This window comes from Lissotriton helveticus, chromosome 4_1 (assembly GCF_964261635.1).
Source record: "Lissotriton helveticus chromosome 4_1, aLisHel1.1, whole genome shotgun sequence".
In the NCBI taxonomy this organism is placed as follows: domain Eukaryota; kingdom Metazoa; phylum Chordata; class Amphibia; order Caudata; family Salamandridae; genus Lissotriton; species Lissotriton helveticus.
The window spans coordinates 256368718-256395080 of NC_136063.1; the positions used below are offsets into that span (position 1 = coordinate 256368718).

General features: G+C 41.7%; 1 protein-coding gene across 1 annotated transcript in view; it reads left to right on the top strand.

Moving 5' to 3' along the window:
* Window positions 1-26363, top strand: part of KCNQ3 (potassium voltage-gated channel subfamily Q member 3) — an 855832-nt gene that overhangs the window by 516926 nt on the left and 312543 nt on the right. Inside the window, exon 2 of the mRNA XM_078685552.1 lies at window positions 9068-9158. Coding sequence (XP_078541678.1) covers window positions 9068-9158 — 91 coding nt within the window. The remainder of the gene's footprint in view (window positions 1-9067; window positions 9159-26363) is intronic.

The following is a 26363-nucleotide window of genomic DNA, read 5'->3' on the forward strand; positions in this document are numbered from 1 at the left end:
CTGACAAATGTTGTTTGCTGGAGCCCACCATGGAACACTCGCATCCGCCCCATAACTCTGAATTTGCAACTGCGGACATCCTAGCCGTAACAACTGTATTTTTATAATCCCGGTGTCCTTTTGGGCAGCTGAAATATCCCTTATTTTAATTCATGCACACATTCTTTTGAGGGCACAGACGTCGATTTGGCAGAGAATAAAGTGCATTATTTAATAGAATGCTCAACAAGGTAAAGGCATACATGCAAAGCTGTATTTTAGACAGGTGTAATATTGTGACTTTTAAATCGTCCTTTTGTGCATGTAAATTCAGTTTTAAATCACCGATATGCACACGACCCCAGTGGTTTAAATGTGCATATATTTAAAACGTGCAGAATATACATGGCTGAGTTTCTGCTGGGCTTTTACGTGGTTCTTGTCCCAGCTCTTAGGCTGTGTTTCCACATACCTACCTCTATTGGGTATGATTGAGCTGTGACAGTATGATACTGTGGTTTGACATAAGATGTCTAACAACGTGGTCTTTCGAAGTAGAAAAGGGTTTTCTCTACAGAAGAACATGTTTCAGAGGTGGTTTGAAGAGGGTGATAAGGCGCGGAGCACTCCTCTCTCGCAAGCTTATGTCACTGGAGTCCAGCTTTTGGTTTTGTGCCTCAGGGCCAGAAGGTAAGTCCTAAGCATGATAAAATAGTGTAATGAGAGGAACTGGAAGGGTTGCATAAGCAGTGCGGCTCTGAAGGGGGGAGGATTAAAGGTGATTTGCTTTATAATTCAGTGTACGTGCGAGCAGGCACCCTAACGCAAGCTCTCCGTCGCACTAAGAGATAAAACCACGTCATACATCACATGTTGCGTTGCTGGGGGTCCTTCAATGCTTCATTACCCAGGACTGATGGCAAAGAAAATGCTGAGAGATTAGAAAATTGAATTGCCGGTCAATTGCAGTTAACATCTTGGGCTTTCTTTCCTGCATCTGACAAACCAAACATGACAGTGCTGACAAGGTAAGTCTCAGGTTATTGGCATCCGCTAATCGCACGCGGATTTGCTTTCAAGTCAGCAAATCTGCTTTGCTAAAGCTACAGCGTCTTCTCTTGTATGAGATCAGCTCTTCCTGTCTTCCATTTGAACATCAAGGGTAAAGCGAAGCATTGACTTCAATTAGGGATAGAGAAGGATAACAGCTGATAGATACATCTGGATGTCTTTTGGTACCTCTGAGTGGAGAAGTGTGGCTCACCGGTTAGAGGCGGCAGACCCAGAAGCAGAGGTCGGCCTGGGACCAGGGTTCGATTCCCGACGCGGCAGGGTACGGAAACAATGTCAGCGGGCTCGATAAATCTCGCCTCGGTGCCTCTCTGACCATGGGGTCCCACGCTGCAACTCTGGGCAATAGTTGCTTAATCTCCACTACGGCGGCCCACCTGCTGCGGGATGCCTGGCTTTCACCCTGGGGATACCCAGTAGGGGTTATCTCACAGGGAAAAGCCAGGACGGGTTCCTAAGGCAAGCGCCTTGATGCCTTCGGGTGATACGTGCGCTATATAAGTCGCAATACATTTACATCTGACATTTCCCTTCTGTTTGACTTGGCCCTTTTTACAGGGTTGTCCCCAAATGTTCTGCTTCTTCCTGCTATTTTTTCCTGACCTGTTCTTGGTTTTATGACTGCGGTCACTTTACCACTGCTAATCAGTGTTAAAGTGTATATGCTCCTTGTGTAAATTGTTATTATGATTGATTGTCCCTGATTGGCATATTTTGATTTACTGGTCAGCCCCTAGTAAAGTGCACTGGGTGTGCTGCGCAAGGTAAATCATATACTACTACTGGGCCTGCAGCACTGATTGTGCCACCCACATGAGTAGCCATGAAAAGATGTCTCAGACCTGCCACTGCAGTGCCTGTGTGCAGTTTGCTAACTGCCATGTTGACTTGGCAAGTGCATCCACTTGCCAGGCCCTAACCTTCCCTTTTCCTACATATAGGACACCACTATGGTAGGCCAAAGGTACCCCCCTCCCCCCCGGGCAGGGTGCAGTGTGTGTGAAACGTAGGACATGTACTGATGTGTGTAACATGTCCTGATAGTGAAATACTGCCAATCTCGTTTTTCACTATTGATAGGCTATCTTGCCCCATAGGACAGAATGGGGAATACTTTCTAATATTTTACAAGCATATCTTCCCACAGGAATAAGAAAGAAAAATAAAGCTTAGGATCTCTGAACTCAGAATTTAATAACACATCTTTTACTAAAGATGTTTTTTAATGTGTGTGTTTGAAAATGCCACTTTTATAGAGTAGGTATTTTCTTGTTTAACCATTCTGCGTGCCTCTGCTTGTTTGAGTATTGACTGTCTGGTTTTTGAATGACAGGGGCTGGGTAGGTGCATTCTCTCAGACAGCCACCGGGAGAGGGGTGGCGGGGGTTTGATGTGTGTCCTTCCTTTCCTGAATGAGTCAGGGCTGGGCTGCATAGACCTGGGCTGTATTCAGGGTAGAAGGAGGAGTTCTCACTAGTAGCTGAATAGGCCCGGTCTGCATTTAGAGTGGTGGGAGGAGATTTCCTTTGCACCTGAATAGGGCCCGCCTGCCTTACACAATGTTGTCTCCACCTCCTGCCGGGCAGCTGTACCAGAGAGGACAGAACTTGTTTGGACTGGGCTCAGAGACCCTTGCACAAAGAGAACAAAGACATTTTGGGGTATAAGTATTAGACCTAAAACTCCTGAACTTTAGACTACTTCTGGAATCAAGAGGAACCTTTGCTGAGGAGAAGAGCTGGAGAAACTGAGGAGAAGTACTGCCCTTGCTCTGTGTCTGGGGTTGGCCTGCAGTTGCTTTTTCTGCCAGTTTCTGAAGTGTACCCGAGATTGAATGGGCAGCCAGTGATGCCCACCATACTGCTGAGATGTGGGACCTTTTACTTGTTTTTGTGATAACTTGTGTACCTCTGCATTGGACAAGTTGCAGTCTATGTAAGATTTTCTCTGGGGTTCTAAGCGTTGGAAGCTCATAATATCTATGAGTAGTGTGGCGGGTACACATGCACAAATTTATTTCATGCATTCAGTCCCAAATGCACACACTCTATCACACCAATCCATCACAAGGGCACATGCTCTCAACCACCATTTATAAGCACATACACGCAAAGACTTGCACACACCCATCCACACACATGCAAATATGCATACACTCATACATGCATGTAAGCACCCAAAAATTCAAAAAGCACTTATCGGGTTGTGACGGTGGCAGCACAGAGCTAGCGGGTGGGAGGAAGGAAGGCAATAGAAGGCACTGGAGACATTGAAGTGGGAATGGAAAAAGAAAAAATAACTCCTCCTCCTTTCATTGGTTAACCTTGTCATGGGTCAGCCAGTGAGAAGAACAACTTCCCTAGTTCAATCAGACTTGCTGACCCCACCCCACTCTATGACGAGGTTTCATTGACTGAAACCTGAAACTCCCAGAGCTGATTCTGTTGGTGATGCTCCCTCCAGTCAAGAGGAGGTGGACCTCACAGGGTTTTGCCAGGCTGGTAAAGTCAATGCCCTCAGGGCTGTGAAACCTTCAGCCTGGAAAACCTTGGCTCAAGCTGCCAGACGCCTGCCCATCAGCGCACGTCAAGTGACTGGCTGAATGACCCTGACATGGTGAGTCTCTATCAGGCTGACTGTTGCAATTGGATTCCACCCATTGAATTCAGCTGGATTTGTGGATTTTTTGGAGCACCTGGTTTTGGACTTTTTATTGTGAACGAGTCTCACTAAATGTCTCACCCACTGTTATCACATGGCAAATGGACTGTGTATATTTACCGCATTGTTCGACTTTTAAGATAAGTTCACTGCGAGGGTAAGGGGCACTTGGCTAGTTACATGTGACTCATGTACACACGCGAGCACACACTTGTGAGGGCTACACGTGTAAGATTACTGCCAAACGCTGCCTGGTAATTGCGCACAGGTAGCCTGAGACAGAGGGGACTCCGCAGGATTAGATATTGACCTGGGGTAGACCTTATAATGTTAGTGTACACTCATAGGGAAAGTCAGTGTGATTTGCTGTTCTGTCTGTAGTGACATTCTATGCACATAGAAGAAATATGCAGTAGAGTGCAGTTTTGCTTCACTTTGGCCTACAAAGTCTAGGGACATATCACAATGGGGTATGACCTGTGCGAGAATATCAAATATGGGAGTTCCAAGAGGATATCTGTACAACTTATGGGTCATCCAGAATTGTCACATTTCTCTGGCTCAGCTCAGGAGAAAATTAGATCACCTAATAACTCCTCTAAGCTGCTGTTTAAGGTAGAAATGAGTTGCCAGAACCTCCTACACAGCAGGTGCTTAATTCCTCAAAGAATTTTGCAATAAAGTAGCAGTTTACTTCCAGGATAAAGTTCTTAACATCTTCCTGGAATGTAGCCCACCTCTTGTAGATGAAATTCCTTTTGATAAACCTGCTGTCCTACTAAGAATCTCTTTGCTGCCTTCCCCCAGATCTCTTCTCAGCAAACCAAGGACCAAATGCTGAGTTTAAAATCCGGAGCTCCCTCAGACCAGATCTCTGCTCAGCAAACCAAGGACCAATAGCTGAGTTTAAAATTTGGAGCTCTCTTAGATGTGGGCTCTTTTGTGTCATTTAAAAACATCTGAAAACCTGGCTTTTTTCATCTTAGCTGCTTCGCTCCTGCTGAATCCTTTGTTGCGCTATAGCACTTTGACACCTTTGGGTTTGAGTGCGCTCTATAGATTTTATCCTATCCCCTCCTATACTATGTTATCCTATCCTAGGATCAGGTGTGTGGCAGCCTTTGCTCCAGCAGCAGGAACAAAGGCTGCCACACACAAAAGGAGTGCTTCCCTTAGGAGGGACGTTTGCGGACAAACAAATCTGCATCTATCAATTACCTGTTACACTATGCTAGGGCTAGGGCCAGACCAGCCCCATTGAACAAATGAGGAAACCCAGGCAACTGGAGCTAACACAGTCGGGGGCTTCTCTTTGAAATTTTGTTGGGCAAGGAACTGGTGATGATGTCAGCAAGGGGCGGAGCTGAGACCCTGGGAGCAGATTTGACCAGTGACTCCTGGATAACACCATCTTGAACAGTCACAGCAAGCTGTGCAGAAGGGTTGGGACAGTGGTGAAGAGGTGATGTTACACCCTAGGTTTGGCAAGGGGTGCCTGGCTTCTGAAACCTTCTATCTCCTCTCTCTTCGTTGGTGTTTTTGTTGCTCTTCGCTGCTGGACCTTCAGGCTGCCATGGACAACTGGAAGGGGGACCTCCTGATGCACAAAAAGTGCCATTGACTCAACCCCAGTTGACCCCAGGACCAATGGGTCTCCCCAGTGGCCAATGAGGTTGACCCCCTCATGCTCCTTGAGGATCTTTTGGGGGATAGCCTTGGACTTCTGCGTCCAGAGACAAAAACAAGGAGGAAGGCTGGCTCAGGGAGCAAAGAGAACTTGCTACCTGTAGACAAAACCACTTTAGAGGTGAGGAGGCCTGTTGTAACTCCTACGTGGTAAAAGGGGCTGAGAGAATGTCCATTATATGGGTGCCATAAGATTTTATCCCATGTGCTCATGAAAAATCACAAAAACTTGTTTTATATTACAGGGCATGCCTCATGAATTAATTATCACAAATGGAGCACCCTCCATTGGTTCTCTAGCTTTTCTATCTCATAATGCTTGGATTGATCATTGTCTATTCCTCTTTCCGCTATTATAATCCAAAGCTTTGCCCTGAGTCCTCTTCATTTCTTACTGCATACCTCGACCACAGTTTCTCCTATCCTATACTCAAATGATCTCCCTTTGCATGTTTTTACACTTTATTCTCATATCTCCAACTGTGTCACTGCTATCAGACATCAGCGTGTTCTATGATCCCTCCTGCTCAACTCATCAAAAATGCACACAATCCATGTATTGGCCTTCTAACCCATCTAGCTATTGTCATCTCTTCCTCGTGCTATGCTAACTACATCTCCCTCAAACAGAAATCTGGAAGTGCCATTTGAGACACAAAATGCTCTTAAATTCAGCATAGCTACTGCAAATAGGTGCCTAATATCAGAAAAAGCTGCCACTACCTCCAAATCGATACTGGTAAATCCTCCATGAGCACACTTATGACAAGCAGTCCTCACAGTTGGAATATTCTACTGGTAGATCTTCTAGTCAATGCCTTCTCTCCCTGTGGCAAGGGCACTAACTTTGCAGTCCTTGTGCTTTTCACTCCTCGTACACATCAGTTCACTTTCATTCAATGGCAGCTGCATTTTTCCATCAGTAGAGCCCCACAGAATCTGACTATTCAGCTCTTCAAGCTGATTCGAAAACTGGCTCCACTCACCTGACCAAAGCTTTCTATCTCACTCACCTTCGGGCTTAGGGGTGCAGCAGGTGCTGTAGCATCCCCAAAATTCCCATGCTGGAGTTTAAAAGGTGAATGGCCGAGGTCAAATGTCAAATGTCTTCTGGCACATGCCTGCTTATTCTTTTAACATGGAAACTTGTGTTTACTTACCTCTTACTGACTGCTAGGTGAGAGCATTTTGAATTGTGAACTATCAGCCTGATTCATGTACGGGCCCTAATAGCGAATCATAGCGACTCGCTATTGAGGACACGCAAAACGGTATTCATGTAGGAATTGCTAAATAAATAGCGATTCCTACATGTTCTCTATTTGCGAGTAGAAATTTCCTACTCGCAAAAAAAGGAATAACTCCCCATTCATTCCTATGGGCCAAAAGGCCCATAGGAATGAATGGGGAGTATCCCTTATTTGCGAGTAGCAATTTACTACTCGCAAATAAGATAGCGATTTTAAGGGTGCCAGGGGTGTCCAAAGGACACCCTGTAGCACCCCTAAAATGCACATTTGAACAGGTGTTGCGCACACACATGTCCAAAGGACATGTGTGTGTGCAACATGCAACTTAGTAAAATGCTTTTAAAAGCATTTTTCTGAGTTTTTGCTATTTACCGAGAGGTCTGACCTCTCGGTAAATAGCGGCCCAAATTTGCAAAATCGCAATTTTTTAAAGTGTCATGAATAGCATTTAAGGAATCTCTAATAGAGATTCCTTAAATGCTAATCCTCGCATATTAGCTAATTCTTCATTAGCGATTTTTGCATTTGGGATTGTGAATCCCAAATGCCAAAATTGCACTCGCAATTTGCGAGTGCAATTTAGCTTCATGAATCAGGCTGTATGTGACGATATTGCAGGGGCACAGGGAGTGTGAAAAGAAACACAGCAGACGCTATAAAATGTAAATTAACGTAACTGAACTGTAGAAATATTCTACTTGTGTGATGTGCAAATAATAAATATTGACTGAAACGCGATTTCCACACATTATCATTTGCATGTTATCTAGCTTTATCAGTAAAACTGCATGTCTGTGAAATTTTAGTGACCATTTCAATGGAAAATGTGCTGTCTGTAAATGGCTGGGCGCTATCACTCCATGGTGTAATATGTTATTTGCAACAGTGTGATTCAAAATGCACCACCTACTAAACAACACAACCTTACCACTCTCCTGCTGAATAGGCATTGGTCATTTGCTGAACTTGTGAGATGTCTGTATTTTTCACCAGTGCTTAAGTTTAGGTGGTTTCCGGTGCTCAGCACTCGCACTCGCATTCAATTGTCAACACGCCACTTATGACAGTCTGCCACATGGTTGCGCTGCACATCTAATTTAGAGATGGTTGGAATAAACTGTTGTTTATGAACACAATATACATAAAAAATTACTAATACCTGCATCCCCAGCCATTCCTTTAGAATTGGGTACCTGGAAAATCTGAACTACCACACTTGCAGGTGAGAGAAATGTTTTGGTATCGTCATTGGCAGCAAGGACAGGGAAATGGGTGGTGCAAGCTGCAGAGGCCTCCTGGTCAGGGCCCCGACACTTATTATTTTACAAATTAAGCAGTGATTTTTCACAACCTTTTGGTTTAATAAAGATTGCAGCACTCCCAATCTGATAAACGTTCCAGCACCACTGCCTTTTCTGTCATAAAAAAGCCAACTATGAACAATCTCCGGCTATTTTGTCTCCTGATCTCACTTACCTGGGAAATTAGGGGACATATTACCAAGCTATAGCGATAATTATCGCTAAGCTTGGTTAGCGGCCAAAATTATAACGCCGAGCTTCGCCTATTTTTATCGCTTAGGAGCCTTGATATTATCAAGGTTTATCTCCTAAGCGATAAAAATCGGCCGAAATGCATGAATATCGCTGAAAAGTTCGCGATATTCATGCATTACCGAGCAAATGCTCTTAGCCATGTTATCCACCTACCATTGGATAAAATGGCTAAGAACTGCTCTGGGCAGGCGTTAGCTTTAGGAGATAATCGCGATTATTTCCAAAAGTTGTTAATAGGGTATAGCAATGTTAGCGATTGTTTCCAGTCGCTAACATCTTGGCACGCCCACTTTGCATGTCATTAGCGATAATTATCGCTGACATGCAAAGTGGGCCCCTAAATGCCCGCTATCGCCTATTAGCTGTCGCTAACTGGTGTTAGCGACAGCTAGGTAATAGGGCGATAAAATTATCGCCGCTTTAGCGGGAAAAATTCCCACTAAAGCGGCGATAAGGCCCTTGGTAATATGCCCCTCTGTATTTTGTTGGCAGAACTACATATTGCATGCATTAAAATTTGCGGTCATAACCCACCACTACGGTGTGGATTTGTAATCCAACGGCATGCATATTTTACCCCAGCCCTTACTCCAAGCTATTTAATATATAACATGTATCCTAACTTTCATTTTCAGGTATATACTGCCCTATATCCCTGTGCATTAACTTATTATGTTCATCGTGTTCCATTCAACGGGGTCTGTATAAACCTATCTAATGATGCTCTTATGCACTAATGGATTACTGCGCTTACCATTTTGATGTCATCATTTGATTCACCATAAATAAATGCAAATGCAGATTTGTAACTGCACTTATGTGTGCATTGTGTACTCATGAATGCATTCCTCTTTTTATATGTAGGTTTTTGATCGTTCTTGGGTGCCTGATCTTAGCCATCTTGACCACCTTCAAGGAGTATGAAGCAGCGTCTGGGGACTGGTTGCTGCTGTTAGTAAGTACATTGCAACAATTCTGCTTTTTACTATATAATTTTATACACATTTCTAATTGATGATTTCTAATGAAAGTCAGATGAATTTTTTTGGAATGTGTGTATTTGGATCCAGAATATTTTCGTATTCTTATGTGCTGACATGCACATATAATTTTACTAGAGATTGTCCCCATTTTAACTGCAAAGCTGCTACATCTATGTACTGTATGTTTTTTAATTAAATAGTTTATTGTAAAAATTCTCAAAATATTTGAGGCATTTTCTTTTTATTATTACTTCATGTTTTTTTTTTTTGATGGCTGATGTATTTTAAAATATCGAATCAGGAAACAATCATTGTATCGTAACCTGTGATGAGATATGATGAAGGAAATCTTTATGGCATGTTTCCGAAATAAAATATTTTGGATTGAATTGCAGCTACCCGTCCAACCGTAAAATGTATATCAATGGATAATTATGGGCAGGTGCTTGCATTTCAAAGTCAGCTATACATATTCCATTTTAATTTCTTCATTTTTTTTTTTTTGTGTCCTCATTTGCCTTTTCTTCTTTAAGGACCATACCAACCACCTGGCACGACTTATAGACGTGATTTGACATATTGGTAGTAGAGATGTCCTATAAGAAGAACTACTGTTGTTTTTTGCTCCATCAAGGTATATTTCAACCTGTAGGACCTTTATCGAAACTTGACTAACCCTGGTCCTGGAGTAAATAAGGCATAATCATTGGACCCGGGGGAAAAAAAAAAAAAAACCTCGGGTTCATCTCCAGTTAATTAGAAGGTCCCAGAAAGCCAAGTTCCTCTTACTAGCTGTTCTTTTAAGGTTCATTTTAGATATTTCATATAAAGAGGAGAGCCACCGAGAATGTAATGGAGGTGTTTTCTCTACCCAGTTTATGCAAATTTGTTTTCTCGCCAGTAAAATTGCGTAGAAGAGAAGGGATTTCGCCTTGCCTTTGATGTTATCTTCAAAGCCAAAGATGACGAGAGAAAGGGTTATTTCTAGAGATGTGTTTAGGATAGAGTTTAACGTTTCCTTCACATCTATCCAGAATTTTTGAATGTCAGGACATTCAAAAAACATATGTATGTCACAGGCCCCTGCCAAATTGCATTTATTGCATTTTTTATTTGGTAGAAATTTAGATAATTTCAACGGGGTTATATATGCACGATGTGCGGAGAATAGGTGGTTTCGTCTTAGCCATGAAGGCTTTACGGTTTTGTATAGTAGAGTGAAAGAGTTTTGCCATCTCTCCTCACATAAGGATCCAATTGCCGTTCCCCATAATTCATCTGGGAGTTGGAATTCCCCATCAATTTCCTCCAACAGCTGCCAATACCAGGTAGTTACCTCCTTTCCCCCCATAGCTCTTCCACCAATTTTTGTTCTGTTATGCTTATTTTCCCTAGGTTGGCATCAGTACGAATCTGAGATCTCACCCAACTGTTTAGTTGAATGTATTTAAATATTGACAGCCCTGCGCCAACTAATTCATACAACTCATCCCATGCTATAAGGTTACCATCTTTAAGTAGTTGACCCCATCTTATAATGCCTGCTTGTTCTATTATAGTGGAAAGACTGTCCCGCAGACATAGTGGTAACCCTGGTGAATCCCAAATTGGGGAATAGTTGGAGTAATATGACAGGCCCAGTTTCTTTCTGATGTTATACCAGTTTTTAGCCCATGATTGTACAATTTTTTGTTTAATGTTTTTAAAGAATTTCTGACACCCAAATTTAAACATAAAGCTATCCGGTGTTAGATTAGCCCCCATTAACATAGCCTTATACATAGAGTCAGTTGCAAGATTAGATGGCATCTTTAGAAGCATTCTTGAGTGTGATAACTGGAAGGCCCATGAGTAATACAATAGATCTGGCAGTGCAAGGCCCCCTTTCTCTCTTCTTCTTCTTAACTTTTTCCACGCAATTCTTGTGGTTTTGTAGTTCCAAATGAAAGAGTTAATTTCTCTTTGAGATTGTTCGATCATTTTTGGATCAAAGGCAATAGGAATAGTATTGAAGATAAAGGTGAATTTTGGAAGGATACACATTTTAACCAAGTTCACCTACCTATAGTTGAAAGTGGTAGATGTGACCAAGATTTTAAAAGCTTTTTACTCTCAGTATGTATCCTTTCCAAATTAGTTTGCCCAATGCTGGCCACTTCTTGGGTTATTCTAATTCCTAAGTAGCGCATCGATGAGGATATCTTTGCCCCCAACTGAATATTAGGTAGATTCCAAGTCATTATCTCACTTTTACTGGAATTAATGTCATACCCCGATATTCGTCCAAAGTCCTCCGCCCGTTGGATGACTACTGGGTATGCTCTTACTGGGTCAGATGTAAAAATCAGAATATCATCTGCATACATTGCTACCCGCCTTTCCCACTCTCCAAAGCTGAAAGATGGAATATTAGCCTCGTCCCTTAAAAGTTGAGCGAACGGTTCGATGTATAGATTAAATAGGAGAGGGGAAAGCGGACAGCCCTGTCTTGTGCCTCTAGTTATTTTAAATGCCTCGGTTAAAGATCCATTAACCAATAACCTGGTAGAAGGGGCACTATATAGCTGTTTGATAATCCTACAGAAGTTCTCCCCACAGTTGAATTTTTTCAAAACATCGTTGAGATATAACCAGTTAACTCTGTCAAACGCTTTAGTTGCGTCCAGAGTCAATGTGGCCAGAGGTAAAGAGAAGGCCGTAGCGATGTCTATAGCCCCAACAGCTTCGTACGTTAGCTCCGCTAGTTGTCTGTCCTTGATGAAACCTTTTTGGTCGGGGTGAACAATTTTTCCAATGACACTAGCCAGTCTTGTAGAGATAATTGTTGTGAAGAGTTTATAGTCATTGTTGAGTAGTGATATTGGTCTGTATGACCCACAGTCCAATGGTGATTTCCCCGGTTTCGGGATGAGCACGATTGTAGCTTCTCCCCAAGTTTTTGGGGGCTGGTTCCCGTGTATTAGAATGCCAATGAAGAGTATTGTAAGCACGGGGGCAACAATATCCTCAAGAGATCTATAGATTTCTCCAGGCAAACCATCTGGACCAGCTGCCTTTCCTTTTTTGGAGTGGCGGATTGCTTTCTTGACCTCGTCTTCAGTGATCTCGAACTCCAAGAGATTGCTCTGACTTATTGATAAAGTTGGGAGGGTTATGGCCTCTAGCCAACTGTCCCTTGCTTGCTGGTCGTTGGGGAGGTTCTCTTTATAAATCTCCTCAAAAAAATCAAAGAAGGCTCTCCCTATCTCTGAGTTAGTAGATCTTGTTTCTATCTCTCCAGGTATCTTGATTTCTCTGATATAGTTGAGGGTTTTTTCTGCTCTTATTTTCCACGCAAGTACCTTCCCTGCAGCTTCTCCAAATTCAAATTGGGAGGATTTACTCACTTCCCATCTTTTGTTTATTCTCTACTGTAAGGTGTTTTCCAGTTGGGTTTTTAATTCAGCCAGTTTCTCATGGCCGCTAGATGTTACTATAGAAGGATCGATCTTAGATTCCAAAAGTTTCATTTCTTGTTCTGTTTTTTATTTATTTTTTGAGTATATAGTTTCCGCCTATAAGAGGCTCTACTAATAATCTGCCCCCTTAGAAAGGATTTGAAAGCTTCCCAGACGGCTGTTGGACCTGCGGAGTCTCTATTTATATCAAAGAAGGCTAGAGATTCAGTTGACAAAAAATTGACCTCTTCCTCCTCAAGCAGCAATGTCCGGTCGAAGGACCAGGACGGGTGGTTAACCGAATTATTAGATTTTAAAGTGAATTTTATTGCAGAGTGATCTGAGAGATGTGATGGTATATAATCGATTGACTCCAGTGCGTCCTTTAGACAATAACTAAAGAAGACATAGTCAATTCTAGATTTATGTTTGAATCGACTGTTCCTCAAAGAAACGCCTGGTTTATTGCCGACTCGTTCTCTCCATAGGTCTGCCAGGCCCAAATGTGTCATGATGTTTTTGAGAGTATCTCTGGATTTGACAGAACTACAAATTCTAGATTTGGTTGATTTGTCTAATTTAGGGTCTAAAACAATATTGAAGTCTCCCATCCAAATTATTGGTTCCTGGACTGATATTAGTTGATCTCTTACGGCGTCCAGGTGTGATGGGTCATCTGAATTAGGGCCATAGTATCCTATCAATGTCCTCATTTGACCATCAAGAGAGACTCTAACTATTAACCACCTCCCTGTGTTGTCTTCTTTGTATTCCTGTATTTGCGCTTTTGCTGATTTTTTAAATATGAATATTACCCCTCTTATATTTGCATTGTGATCTGTGGAACAGAATTTGTCTATCCACCTTTGTTTTTTCAATATATTAACCGCCTCTGATTTAAGAAGATGTGTTTCCTGCAATGCAATGATCTGCGCCTGTGAGTCTTCAGATATTGTAAAATACGCTCTCTTCTCCCTCTCACGCGCAGGCCTTTTACATTCCAGGACATATAGTTAACTGTTGTCATGTTTTATTTTTGTTCCCTTGTGACATCATTCTTCCATTAATTTCTTTAACTTTATTGTTTTTATTATTTTTTGCTTTGAACCTGTCAAATGTTTGGTTATGAGTATAAACGAAGGTTGGAACATCAAAGTGAATTTTCAAATGAGGATTTTTAATTTTTTCCCCGCCCGACCCCCCTCCCACCCCTTTGGAAACCCTCCCTTATTTATTCTGGCTTGGTGTTAAGCCAGATGTACGCCGCTCTGCGGCCTCCTTTAACCCTCCATCGCTACCTCCCCTTAAGTAAACGGAAGAAATGAGAAAGATGAAAGGCTGTAATTCTATCAATGAAGATTAGGTAAGGTAAGGTTGGACCAAGATTTGGTCTGTAAGTTACTTCAAAAGCTCCCATTTATTTAAAAGAAATTATCTATTTTTTTTAAATTTTATTTGCATTTCACCCTTTAATACTCCTTTAATAACCCTATTGTGCAATTGGATGAAGTGCATCCATTTTTGATTTATTTAGTGATTTGTTTGTTTTAGTTTAGTTTTAGTTTAGTTATTTTAGTTTACTTTACTTATGTTCTTTTTTTTTTTACCCTTTTTTTAGCTTTCTCTTTTTTTTTTAAGCTTTCCCTTTCTTTCTACCTGTTTTAATAGTGTCTATTCGTGCTGAAATTGGCTGTATTCGCTTATTTATTTATGAGCCTGAGCTTGAGCTTGAGCGTGATTTTTAATGGAGCTTAATAGATCATCCGCGTCGTGTATAGACCTAACATTGTGCATTTTGTTATTGTACATGACTCTGAGAAATGCAGGAAATCTCATCTGTACTGTTGCTCCGAATGATCTAAAAGAGTCCATGCGCCTTCCAAGCTCCCACTGCCTATCCAGCGTGGTTTTTGATAAGTCTGATCGTATTTCAAAAGAAAAATCAGGGCCCTTCATTGTGCCTGCTTTCAAAGCAAGGTTTAAAATTTTCTCTTTGAGAGTATAGGTCAAAAAATGTACTAAGACTTACCTTGGTTTGGTCCTAGCTGGATTTAAGCGAAACGGATCTCTATGGATTCGCTGGATGTCTCTGTCAAGCTCTTCAGCAGATTCTTCCAATGTAAGAGAACTTTTCAGTAATTGTATTATATAACATTTGAGGTCACTTCCTTCTTTCCCCTCTTGAATTTTTAGTAGTCGGATGTTGTTACGTCTAGAATAATTTTCCAGAACTTCAATCCTTTCTCTCATATTTTCACCCTCACCTTCGAGAGTGCGTACTTTAGAGCTTACTGACTCCAGGTTTGCGGTCAAGACGCTTACCGAGCTTTCCAGTATTTCCGTTCTTCCCCCAATGCTATCAATTTTTTGACTCAACTCCTCACAGGTTACCCTTATTTCAGCTTGATTAGTTTTAGAAACCACAAAATCTTGCCTTATCTCTTCCCTCATTGCCACAATAGAAGATACTATTGCCTCAAGTGCGTTGCCAAAAGCCGAGTCTGATTTTTGAGCAATTATTATTTTCTCCCTCCCCGCTTCAGCTCTCAGAACCCCATTTTCTGAGGTTTCCTTTAGTTGAACAGGGGTAGGATTATTGCTAGGACTCGCTGTATGTGTTCCTATCAGAGGCAAGTCGGGCATAGTAGATGTTTCAGCCTCTTCCAATGCCGCCTCTGCTAATGAAGTAGCTGAAGGTGAGCTTGAACCTGGGACAGATACAGATAGTTGGTTTTCCAACTGTTCATGCTCGCTCTGCAGTGATTTAGTGTTTTCCAGAGCAGCAGCCATGTCCTGCGTGATCCGTAATACTTGTGGTAAAGCCTTAAAATATGTTCGCAGGGACGGGGTTATTTCCCCAGGGGATTTTACTTTTTTATTCTTATTTTTACTTTGGGGTTGCTTTTGGGTGGTGTACTTTTCTTTTGTTGTATCAAGTTTCTTTTTTTCCCATGCCTTCTTTTGGAACTCTCCCCATTTGCCTTCTGGGATTGGTAGTTTATCCCCCTCCAAGCCTGACACTTTCCCCTTGTTTTTAGTTTTACTCCTAGTTACTCTTGTTTGTGGGTATGGTGGGGTTTTACACAACTCACTGTCCTCCTCTGACTCCACTCCCCTTTTAGAAAAATTAGAGACATTACTTGAGTCGTGAGATACCAAGTTCTGATCACTCAGCTCGTCACCCTCCCTCTCTGTTGCAGTAGTCGTTGTATCACTCTTTTCCTCGATAATGGCACTGGTCAATGGCACTGCTTTCAAGGATTCTTCTCCTTTCCACCCACCAAGTGCCACTGCTGTGTGTGTGTTCCGAGCAGCGGCCGCTCGGCCGGGTCTGATCTCCACGGCTGCCCGCCCCCAAGGTAGGAGAGAGGCGGAGAGTGAAGGCGTGTATGGCGGGCACATTAACAGAGAGAGTAGAGCGTACTTCAGCGTCCTTCAGCGTTTCTCAGTAATTTACAGCGGAAAAAAGCGGAAAAAAACGAGAAAGCGACATCCAAGCCACTGTCGGTAAAGGGAAGGAAAACCTCGCTCGATTACAGCCGTCCGCCAGGGTAACGATGAAGGTTTTCAGGAGACTGCCTTCCGACGTGCAAGCCGCGTTAGCCTATGGCCGCCATGTTTCCCCTTTAATTTCTTCATTGTTGGGATCAATATCCTCCACCCTGCCTTGGAACATCCTGCCCTGTACTTTTTAAGTGGCCTGCTCTTTGCAGCTCTTCTGGAAGGCAAATGCCCGAAGTGTACCCCCAAACTGTGTGAGGGCGGTGACTGTCACTGACCATGAGAAGGCTGCTACCAGTGAGATTTTAGGGCAGTCCTTTTTAACTGTACCCTGTGGAGAGTCTGCCCATGGTAAAGGTCAATCTTCTCCGCCATAACTAAGGCCCCTTGCCTATCTCCATGAGTAAGAAATACGTCTTTTATGTGTGTTTCATGGCAACAGGAGTAATTTGTGATGTCTATTTGAGAAACTAGGTGCATGGGTGAACAAGATAGTGGTCACACTGCAAGCCTCCAGCTACTTCCCTCCATTCATTTGTGTGTTGTGTTTCTTGCCTTTGGGTTTCATATCTTACTCTCACTTCCTTCGCTCCGGGTTGGTATGTTTGTGGAGGCACCTTGTCCCTGCTGGTGTCCTGGTTTGCCAGGTGCTCGTCACAGCAGCTTCACGGTTGAATCCAGTAAGCCTGAGCCTCTCTTGCCCTATGCTGTCTGTCTGTGCAGCACATTTACTTTTGTCACCTACTCCTTTACAGCCGGATTGGTGTCTAACCATTCCTCTGCCAATCAAGATTCCCTGTGATGCTCCCACCCTGTGATAAATCCATTTGAAAGACAAACTCCAGACCTGTGATTCTCTCTCACTCCCTTTTCCTGTTCAACTCCTCCACCCCAATTACTACAGTGGGTGTGTTGTTACCTTTTTATCACCTCTGTAGGAGTTCAGGGATGGCAGAGGCACTAGGGACCTTTCATATGTTTTGGTGGACCAGAAGCTTTCATGGCCTCCTCCCTAGGTCTAATCTTGCCTGTCGTGTAGGGAATTCTTCCTATACCCTTGTAGTCTTATTTGTTTTGTTTAGTCCTCCCCAAAGGGATATTGCAGCGCTATAAGAAGCTACACATACTATTACTATCTTACAGGGGAAATGAACAGATAGGAAGATGATTACTTGGGTAAAAAAAAGCCAAGTTTTGAGCTTCTTTTTTGAAACTGAGATAATCCCCTAAGCGGCGAAGGTCCACAGGCAACAAATTCCAATGAGCTCTCCAAGTATGTAAAAGAGCGTCCCTGGTTCTGACTTTTCTGATACGTATAGTTTTAGCCAATGCTAAATTGGTGGATCTCAGATTTCCAGAGGGAGTTTAGAAATCCAGTTTAGTACAAAGAATTCTAAGGCCAGTATTATGTAAATCCCTGTGCGCATGACACAGAAGTTTAAATTTAGCCTTTTTTAACACCTTCGCTGCGGGGCGTTTTCACCTGCTGTGAGGAGGGCCGCGTGCGGCGCCGCTGTGCTTGTGACGAGATCAGCTCGTCATGAGGGACAGTGGAGCTGCACTCATGACGAGCTGAGCTCATCACGGCCACACCCGTTTTGGAACGTTCAGCACAGCGGCAAAATTATCTCCGCGTGCGAACGTTCCAACGGCCATGACGAGCTCAGCTCATCATGAGTGCAGCTCAACCGTGCCTCATGACGAGCTGAGCCTGTCATCAGCACGCAATGGGTTAAAATGGGAAGCCAGCGAAGAGTTTTTAGGCAAGCCGAGGCTGAGTTGTATTAGTCTTTATTGCAAATGAGCTTAGCCTCCATATTCTGAATCACCTGTAATTGGGTAAAAAGGCGCTCGGCCATCCCATATAGAGGGCATTCCAATAGTCTGCTAATGTCCAGTTCTTGAACTATGGAACTGTGCCAATCTACTGGGATTCAATGAAAGAGTTTTCTCAGAAGTTCAAGCAAGCCATATCAAGTGGCAATGACTTGCTCCTGCATAGACAAGGACTCATCAACCAGAACACCCACGTTTTTGCCAACTTTCTTTGGCTCAGATGTGGGACCGAAGATAACAGCCATCATGAACAGTCCCAAGTCTGCTGACATGCATATTTTCCTTGTGTTGATGAATTAACTTCTATTCCTGTGTTTTGGGCACTCATCTAGCAATGATGATTTGACCTCTGGCAATTATCCACATTTAATTAGTTTAACCAGTTGACACTACTCTGTCCTTTGGCTCTTCACTCTGTAAGTGTGAGATATTCCCGGACAAATAAGAAGCAGCACGTTTGAAAAATGTAGCACTGTCATTGACTCTGGCTTCCCACCTTGGTCACCCATATGAGCTCAAAAAAATAGGTGCCTTGATCTGTCCATTACTTGAACAACTATGCAACTTGATGCACCAGGCCACAGCAAATTCAATAACTGTAAATTAACCTCTGCTGGGTTGGAGCTCCACTCAGGTTACGGACAAGTCTGGACTCTTGATAGAAACAATGCTGCTGTGACTTGTGTAGAGGAATGAATCTGAGTTGTTCTGGAAGAGAGTTGCTGGATTGCCCCTGAAAAGAGAGAAGTTTGATAGGAAATCTGGACAACTGGCATACTGGTCGGGGAGGGGGGAGGGTGGTTGGCGTTGGGTGTTGGGGGAGGGGTTGGGTTTTTCGTATCGTTTTGTTCATTCACGGCTCTTACAGGGCACCTTTACCGATCTCTAGGCTACGCTTCTCAACATGGGCATGATTTATCTGCATTTCCATTGATTCGTAGAGAAGACATGTATGTCTGTCTCGCTTACCATATATGCCTATTGTATATCTATTGCATTGCACTGCCTGTCTTCTTTGCTCTAAAACTTAATAAAAACACATTTGAAATTAAAAGAGAGAAGTTTAACTTATCCTGGGAAGACCTGCACACGGCACATCTGACTAAAGAATCTGCATGAAGATTGCCTTATTGAAACATAAATGCATATGATCCAAACAATCTGTATAGTGCAGCTGGCCTGGATAATCAAAGACTAAGCATTGGTTAGGTTCAAAGCCTGCAGATATGCTTTTTCTATATGAGTGGACTGATAAACCTGCTCCTATCCTCAGTCTTCCCAAACATTGAGGGTGCCTGTTTAATGTTCTTCCCCAAAGCCATAAGGACTTAGAGAACTTTCCTTGACTAGTACGAAATGTGGTCCAGTTGGCAGGACTATCATTAAGGTACATCATCCTAAACCACTGAACGGGATTGAGCCAAATTTGCAGAAAGCTAGATCTTGGCCCAGAAAGCTTGTTTATGGATTCGGTGTACATCCATTCTTTAGTTTTAGAGAAATTAAGGCCGGAAAACTTTGTCTTATCTAGATGGTTGAGTTTGTGGAATGCTTGCTGGAGTCCTGTAATCACACACATTCAAATAATAAAGTGATCTGATTGGTGGTCACAGCGTTAAGAGAAATTTTGCAGATGCCATTTCAGGAGACTGGGACCGGGTGCCCATGTCCTGAAGTGAAATAATAGAGTATTCAGGATTGGAGTAGGGGTACCCTGACCCATTTCACCCTGTGGAGGGACCCCATGAAGCAAAATCTAAAAACATTGTAATCATTTTTATTTGTGTTTCTGGATTTCTGCTTTTGTCCCTAGGGAGCCAGCGCTGTCCCCTGAACTGCAGTGGGAGTCCGTGGGATTGCAGGGCCCATGGTGCCTCCATCAAGAATCTTGAAGAATCAGAAAAATAAAAAAGTAGGCAGGGCCTGAGTGGTTTGTCGCAAACAAGCAAAGGCTGTGCGTAACAAGGGGTTGGCTACCCGTAGGGGGGTCGGGCGAAGGACCTGCGGCCAACCCCTACCTCACATGACCTTTGCGTGTTCGATGGATTGGCTGCCCGTGGGGGTTGTCACTTCAAGCATAAAGTTTTAAACTAAAAAAAACCCCACTGAAATCCATCAGTTATAGTTATGTCAAGTAATTATCGTTCATGCCCTTGCTATACACTGCTTATGACCTCACATATTGCAACACTCATGACATGTTCTTCATGTGAAACTATTATTATTAACATTACTGATGATATCTGAACTGAGATTGTTGACAACACTGTGTATGGTGGGTGAGTGAATAATAATTACTTGAAATTCTATGGTATTTTTAGTTTACAACATTACGTTTAAATTGTCATTGTCACCTAACTATAACATGGCTTTAACCTTTGCTTTTTTCAGTGAATATACACTCTACAAAAGCTCCCCGTTCACTTTTTGACCCTCAGGGGTCTAGCACTTCACAAGAAGAGCCTCCAGCAAAATAAATAATTGCACCTCACACAACTAAGAATTCACTGTTCATTCAGGATTTCTTCCAATGTTTGACTATTAAATCTTTTTTTGTGATAATCCACAACCCTTGACACAATCTGGCTACCTCAGCAGCCTTATTCACATCATGTGAACAAGGTTGCAGAGGCAGTGGAAATGCATCACGGATCACTCTATTTTTTAAAGCTGTGTGCCCACAGGATTCCTGCAAGCTTCCTGAGAACCCAACAATCCAGACAGCTATAAGTTGTGAACCTTAATTTCTCAAAAACTACTGATAGATGTACACCAAATCACAATAGGCATTTGTTAGACCTGTCAGTCTTAGGATAGTCTTCTCACCAACCATTTGTATTCTTCCTCCATTTTTTTGCGCATCCAGTTTTTGCTTCCCGTAGGACACTATGCATTTTACCACTGCTAATCAGTACTAACGTGCTTGTGCTGTCTCCTCTAAACATGACAATAATGGCTTAACCCCAACTGGCATATTTATTTGCTTATAAGTCCCCAGTAAAGTGGTACTACATGTACCCATGGTCTGTAAATTAAATGCTACTAGTGGGCCAGCAGCACTGACTACGTCACCTACTTAAGTATCTCTTTAAATGTCACATGCCTACCATTGCTTAGCCTGCGTGTGCAGCTTTAAACTGCCATTTTGACCTGGCAAAATAAACCTTTAGCCAGGCCCAAACCTTCCTTTTGAATAACTATGGTAGGCGCTGGGCAGCCCAGAGGGCAGAGTGCAATGTATGGAAGGTTTTATATTTCCTGGCAATGAAAAACTCTTACATTTGTTTTCCACTACTACGAGGCTTATCTCGCTCATAGGATAACATTGGAGTTGCCTTTTTATATTTTTAAGTGTAATTTCTAAATGGGAAGAGATAGGTATTTCATAGTTGGTCTCTGGAATCACAATTTAACATCCTAATTTATGGTGACCCCGGATTTTAAATTGCAGTTCTGAAAATGCCACTTTTGGAAAGTTAATTGAACTTGGGGCAAAATAAATACAAGAATCCTAAGTAACAAACATTCAAGTTAAATATCTTATTTAACGTAAAATACAAAATAACAATACCAGAGAATCAAACAAAAAATAATGCAAAAAGAGTAAAGATAAAAATGTGACAAAATTACAAAAATATTTCTAACAAGTGATAACCCTTCACAATGTTTTTGAAAAATAAATTTTAATAGGACAATGATAATGGCAACAATAGAACAACAATGGCGCTCAATAAGTTACACAAATAACCATAAAGACAATACACTGTGTAAACATAAAAAGTGGCTGAGGAAAGTTACATAAATATAGTTTGGACAAGATAAAAAAAAACATAGCAAAGAATGAGTTGTCTTCATTCCAGGCCGCATGTATGCGTCATCGACATTTCAACCACACTAAAGTTCGGTGGTCATCATCAGGATAGACAATATTAAATACTAGAGCGTCCAATAGAAAATTCTGGTATTAAAACCTATTATTAGTGGCTCCACAGCACAGAAATAAGTGGGCTCCACTTGTTTCAAGCACAGTTGCACCAAAGCGAATGATAAAGCAGCCGATCCACTAACATTTATAGCAATTAAAAGCTTCATTTAAATAACAATAGAGGTCACATATAGCAGCAACAAGTGGCCTAGTATTAGTCAGTCAAACATGCTTTAGTCGACATTTTATTATAAAAGCGAAGTACAAAACACATTAGTTGTAGAATATATCAATGCCAGTCAACAAATTAATTAAGCATGATTGTAAAACTACCTTAAAATACAGATATAGCTTTGAGCCGTTGTCTTTAAAAAACAATCAAGCAATATTTTACAGCTTACAAAAAACGACATTAGAAAAGAGACACCGGTAAAACTCTCAGTAGGGGGGACAATTAAAACATTTTTGTCACCAATAAAGCAGTCAAGAAAGGGGGAAGTTAAAACGTTATTGTCCTAGCTTATGGAGCAAGCGTTGTGGGTCTGTTACATTTACAAAAAACAAGAATAAAGGACAAAAGCATAATATTATGTAAGAAAAAACTGTGACCTTATCGACCAAGCCCAGTCTAGAAATTTTGCTGCAGCTGTAGTGATTGGAATAGAAGCATTTGTACGTAAAATTCTTTCTGCTTCTTCGCTCCTTCTTGTTCCAAGTAATTTACAAATTGGAGCTAACCATACTCGACAAGGAGCGGCAGAAGCTGGGCAAACAAATAACAAATGTGCCACCGACTCCACTCTAGTCTGGCATATAGAACACAAATTGTCATTGGACTTTGACCATCTAGCAGTAAAGGCTTTGATGGGCAATGTGCCCACCCTGAACTGAAAATACAGTTTCCGATCATGTGGTTTTGATATTATATCCCAAAAGGCTTCAAAGTTCGGTGACAATTTAACATCCAAAAAGATTCCTGTTAGGGTGGAAGACACACTATTACTCAAGGCTTTTTCTATAATCATCTCCCAGTATTTTTCTTTCAGGATCTTTTTTGAAGGGAAGCTAGCTCTATCAGGTTCTTCCTATAGTGTTCTCATGCCTATGCTTACTAGGGCATCTCTAATTCCTCTCAACCATCTTATTTTGTGAAATGTGTCAGCCCGAATTATATCCAGAAAACCCATGGCAAAGTGGTTTAGTTCTGGAGTGGTCCAGAGCCTGCACCAGTATAGTAGAGGGCGCAGTTTGGCCACCTCCGCCAAAGGCCTTCTACCTAGTTCATGTAGTAGCGGACACACTGGTGTACTTTGGGGAAGCAGTGTGATGCTACGCATGAACCTGTTTTCTGCGGTCATAAGGTTGGTAAGGTTTACTTACCCCCAAATCTGTTCTCCATAGAGTGCGGCATTAACCACCTTCATGTTGTAAACCTGGAGTACCGGGCTGATTGGTTTGGTCAGTGAGGTATTAAACTCCCTATTTAATACACCAGACAGTTGTCAGTGCTTAAGTGTTGCTAGGTCGATTTGCTGCTTCCATTTTAGGTCACTTTGAATAATGACCCCCAGATAGGTAAATGCCTTTACTTGCTCCAACAGACGATTATTCATTACAATTTTACTTCTAAAAGTTCTATAGGGATTAAAAGCCATACATTTTGTCTTTGACACGTTGACTTCCAGACTGCGAGCGTTGCAGAACTTCTCAAAGATGGTCAGGGCCTTCTGCAAACCAATCGGGGTCTTTGAGATGATCAGCGTGTCATCTGCAAACATTAAAATCGGAATTTTGCTGCCCGCAAAAACTGGAGTGTCAGTGGACTCAGCTTCCATATAGTCAACAATGCCATTAATAAATAGGGAGAATAAGGTAGGCACAAGTACACAACCCTGGCGTTACCCCTCTCTCTACTGGAAATGGGTCGGTAACCATACCCTGGGAACTCCATCAGATTTTAGCATAGTTTTCTTCATACAATCTCACAAGTAATGTGAGTAACTAGTATTAGTTAACTGGGCCACCAGTCAAGTCGAACTGCTCTAACTAGGAGCCAATCTACACAGCGCTAATATTACTGTAGGTCAATTTCCTTTAATTTCGGTGATAATTCCAAACTGAATGCCAATAGCCATCTTATATCTGTAAAAAAGTTCTGCAAATGATTCCCACAAGTACTGGGATCCATTAATCTCATACAATATTTATTCCTCTGTTTCCACCGCTACAGGTCTTAAATTTCGACTAACCGATTTTCAAACTATGTATTCCGATCATTGTGTGGGTCCGATTCCCAATATCCCTGAGGTGACTCTGAACACACACAACACTCGCCATACTAGCGGAGGGGGCACTCAACATTGAGATAGTGCAGGATATAGCGCTGAAGAATTTGCGATAATCGTGAAAAAAACACATGCCGGCTGAGAACAGAAAGAATTGAGAAGAAGAAAATAAAGAAGTGGATACTAACTATATTCTGGAAGTGGCTTTGAGTTTATTGATATTGCGTGTGCTGTAGAGTGTGAGAAAAAAACCAATTCTTTATGTGTTGATTATGTAAACACAAAATGTTTAATCCATTTTTGAAAATGTAAAAACTTTGCTTATGTCTTAATGGGTTGCTTTTATTTCCAAATTAAGCCATGTAGATTGGTTTACAATAGACTTTTTTAATTCTAACTTCAGTGCACTTATTCACTGCTTTGACAAGAAAACACACATTACCATGATGTTATTATGGAGTATAATTTTACATCCAATCTTCTAAAGGAAGATGCATAAAACATTCAAATGGTATTTATTCTGACTTTATGATTGCATATAGCAATATTTCCATATTAAGGAAAAGAGTAGAACAAGAGATTACAAGCCATATTCTTCCGTGTGTCACTTTAGGAAAGCAGTGAATTTGCCAACAAAAACAAACCAACCTACAATGTTTTGGCTATAATTCTTGAGCCTTGTACTACACTAAAACGGAGGGAATAACTATATGCTTTTCTTTTATGTTCTTTACTAAATTATCTGAATAGTTTATAGCATTATATATGTTTGAGAGGTATAAAATAATAGGTTCATAACCATTGGTTAGAATGGATCACCCTCATAAACGCTATGTTTTTAGATTGCGGTGTATATCTATTCTCCGCCCCACATTAGCGTTACGGCATTATCATTGGATGTCCAGTCGTGCTATATTCCAGCCTCATCCAGAGGCAACCTCTGGTTTTGATAGCAGTGTCCAGAGAATGAGGGGCACCCCCAGAGAAAGAGGTGGAAAAATTAAGAAAGCTTAATAAACAGAGTCTCTCCAAGCTAAACTTTAATATAAAAAGGCGGGGCTCTGTTGTTAAAAGACTTGATGGTGGGTATAATTGTAGATCAAGTTACTGGATCCGATTATACCACTTGATAACTACTGTCAACATGTTTCTGCTCCTTAATGCCCAGCCGGGTCTATAGAGCATTCGTCAGGACAAACAAACACAGAATTACTTACACTACTTGTACAGTATTCATGAGTGTCTTATTCAAAACACTTAATTTCTAGCTCTCTCTCAATTCCTAAAATAGAAAAAAGAAAAGAGACAAACAGAGAGCAATGTGTACACAATGAGGGGGTTGCCAGTTATAGCACTGTTTTGAATCTCCATTCGAGAAGTAATATAAGGGGCGTGCCTATAATCAGCACTAGATTCAAAAGGGGGTTCTGCTAAGGACCTACATGTGCCGAGCTTCACTACTATTGAGAGACAATTGCATAGGGTGAAATTTAAAATGGTTCTCTTAACGTTATTTGTTATCAAGATTTATGAATGGTAAAAAATCTCACTAGTGTTAGTAAAGGTTTGCCTATTTTGTTGAAGTAAGCGTAATATTGAGAAATGGTCTCATTCTAATTTCTGTTGGGTAGCAGAGCAATGATATTAAAGCATGATGTATCTCCCACATTAATCTGAGAACTAGGTATTAAGCTCGCAGAACACTTGTTCATGTTACATGGCCGAATTCATTACAAGTGAAGTGCCGGTATCTAGACCTATTTTGGCAGCACAAATGGTTTTACCTGTGTTGAGAAAGTCACGTGCTTCAACAGGGAGCAAGGCTTCTTTTTAAACCCTGTTGGGACAGAAGTGAATGGAAAGATCCCTAGATTCTAACTAATATGTATTTGCTGTTTTAGACAAACACATTTTTGTGGGGTGTTTGATATTTAGGGGTTCACTTAGAGTTTGCTGTTACAAGACATAAAACGGCATATGCTGTGTTCTACCAGCCTTATAGTTCCCATGTTTAGTTTTTGGATAGAGGAACTGCTTGGGTTTTGAAGACAGGGACTAGCTGGCAAAGTAGTAAGAAATCATTCACCAAAGACCTATCCACTATATGATCCATGGCTAATGGAAGTTAGTGGGCCCACCCTACTTAGACTAGACCTGGGTAACATTTTTAATACACTGGATTACTTGAAGTAA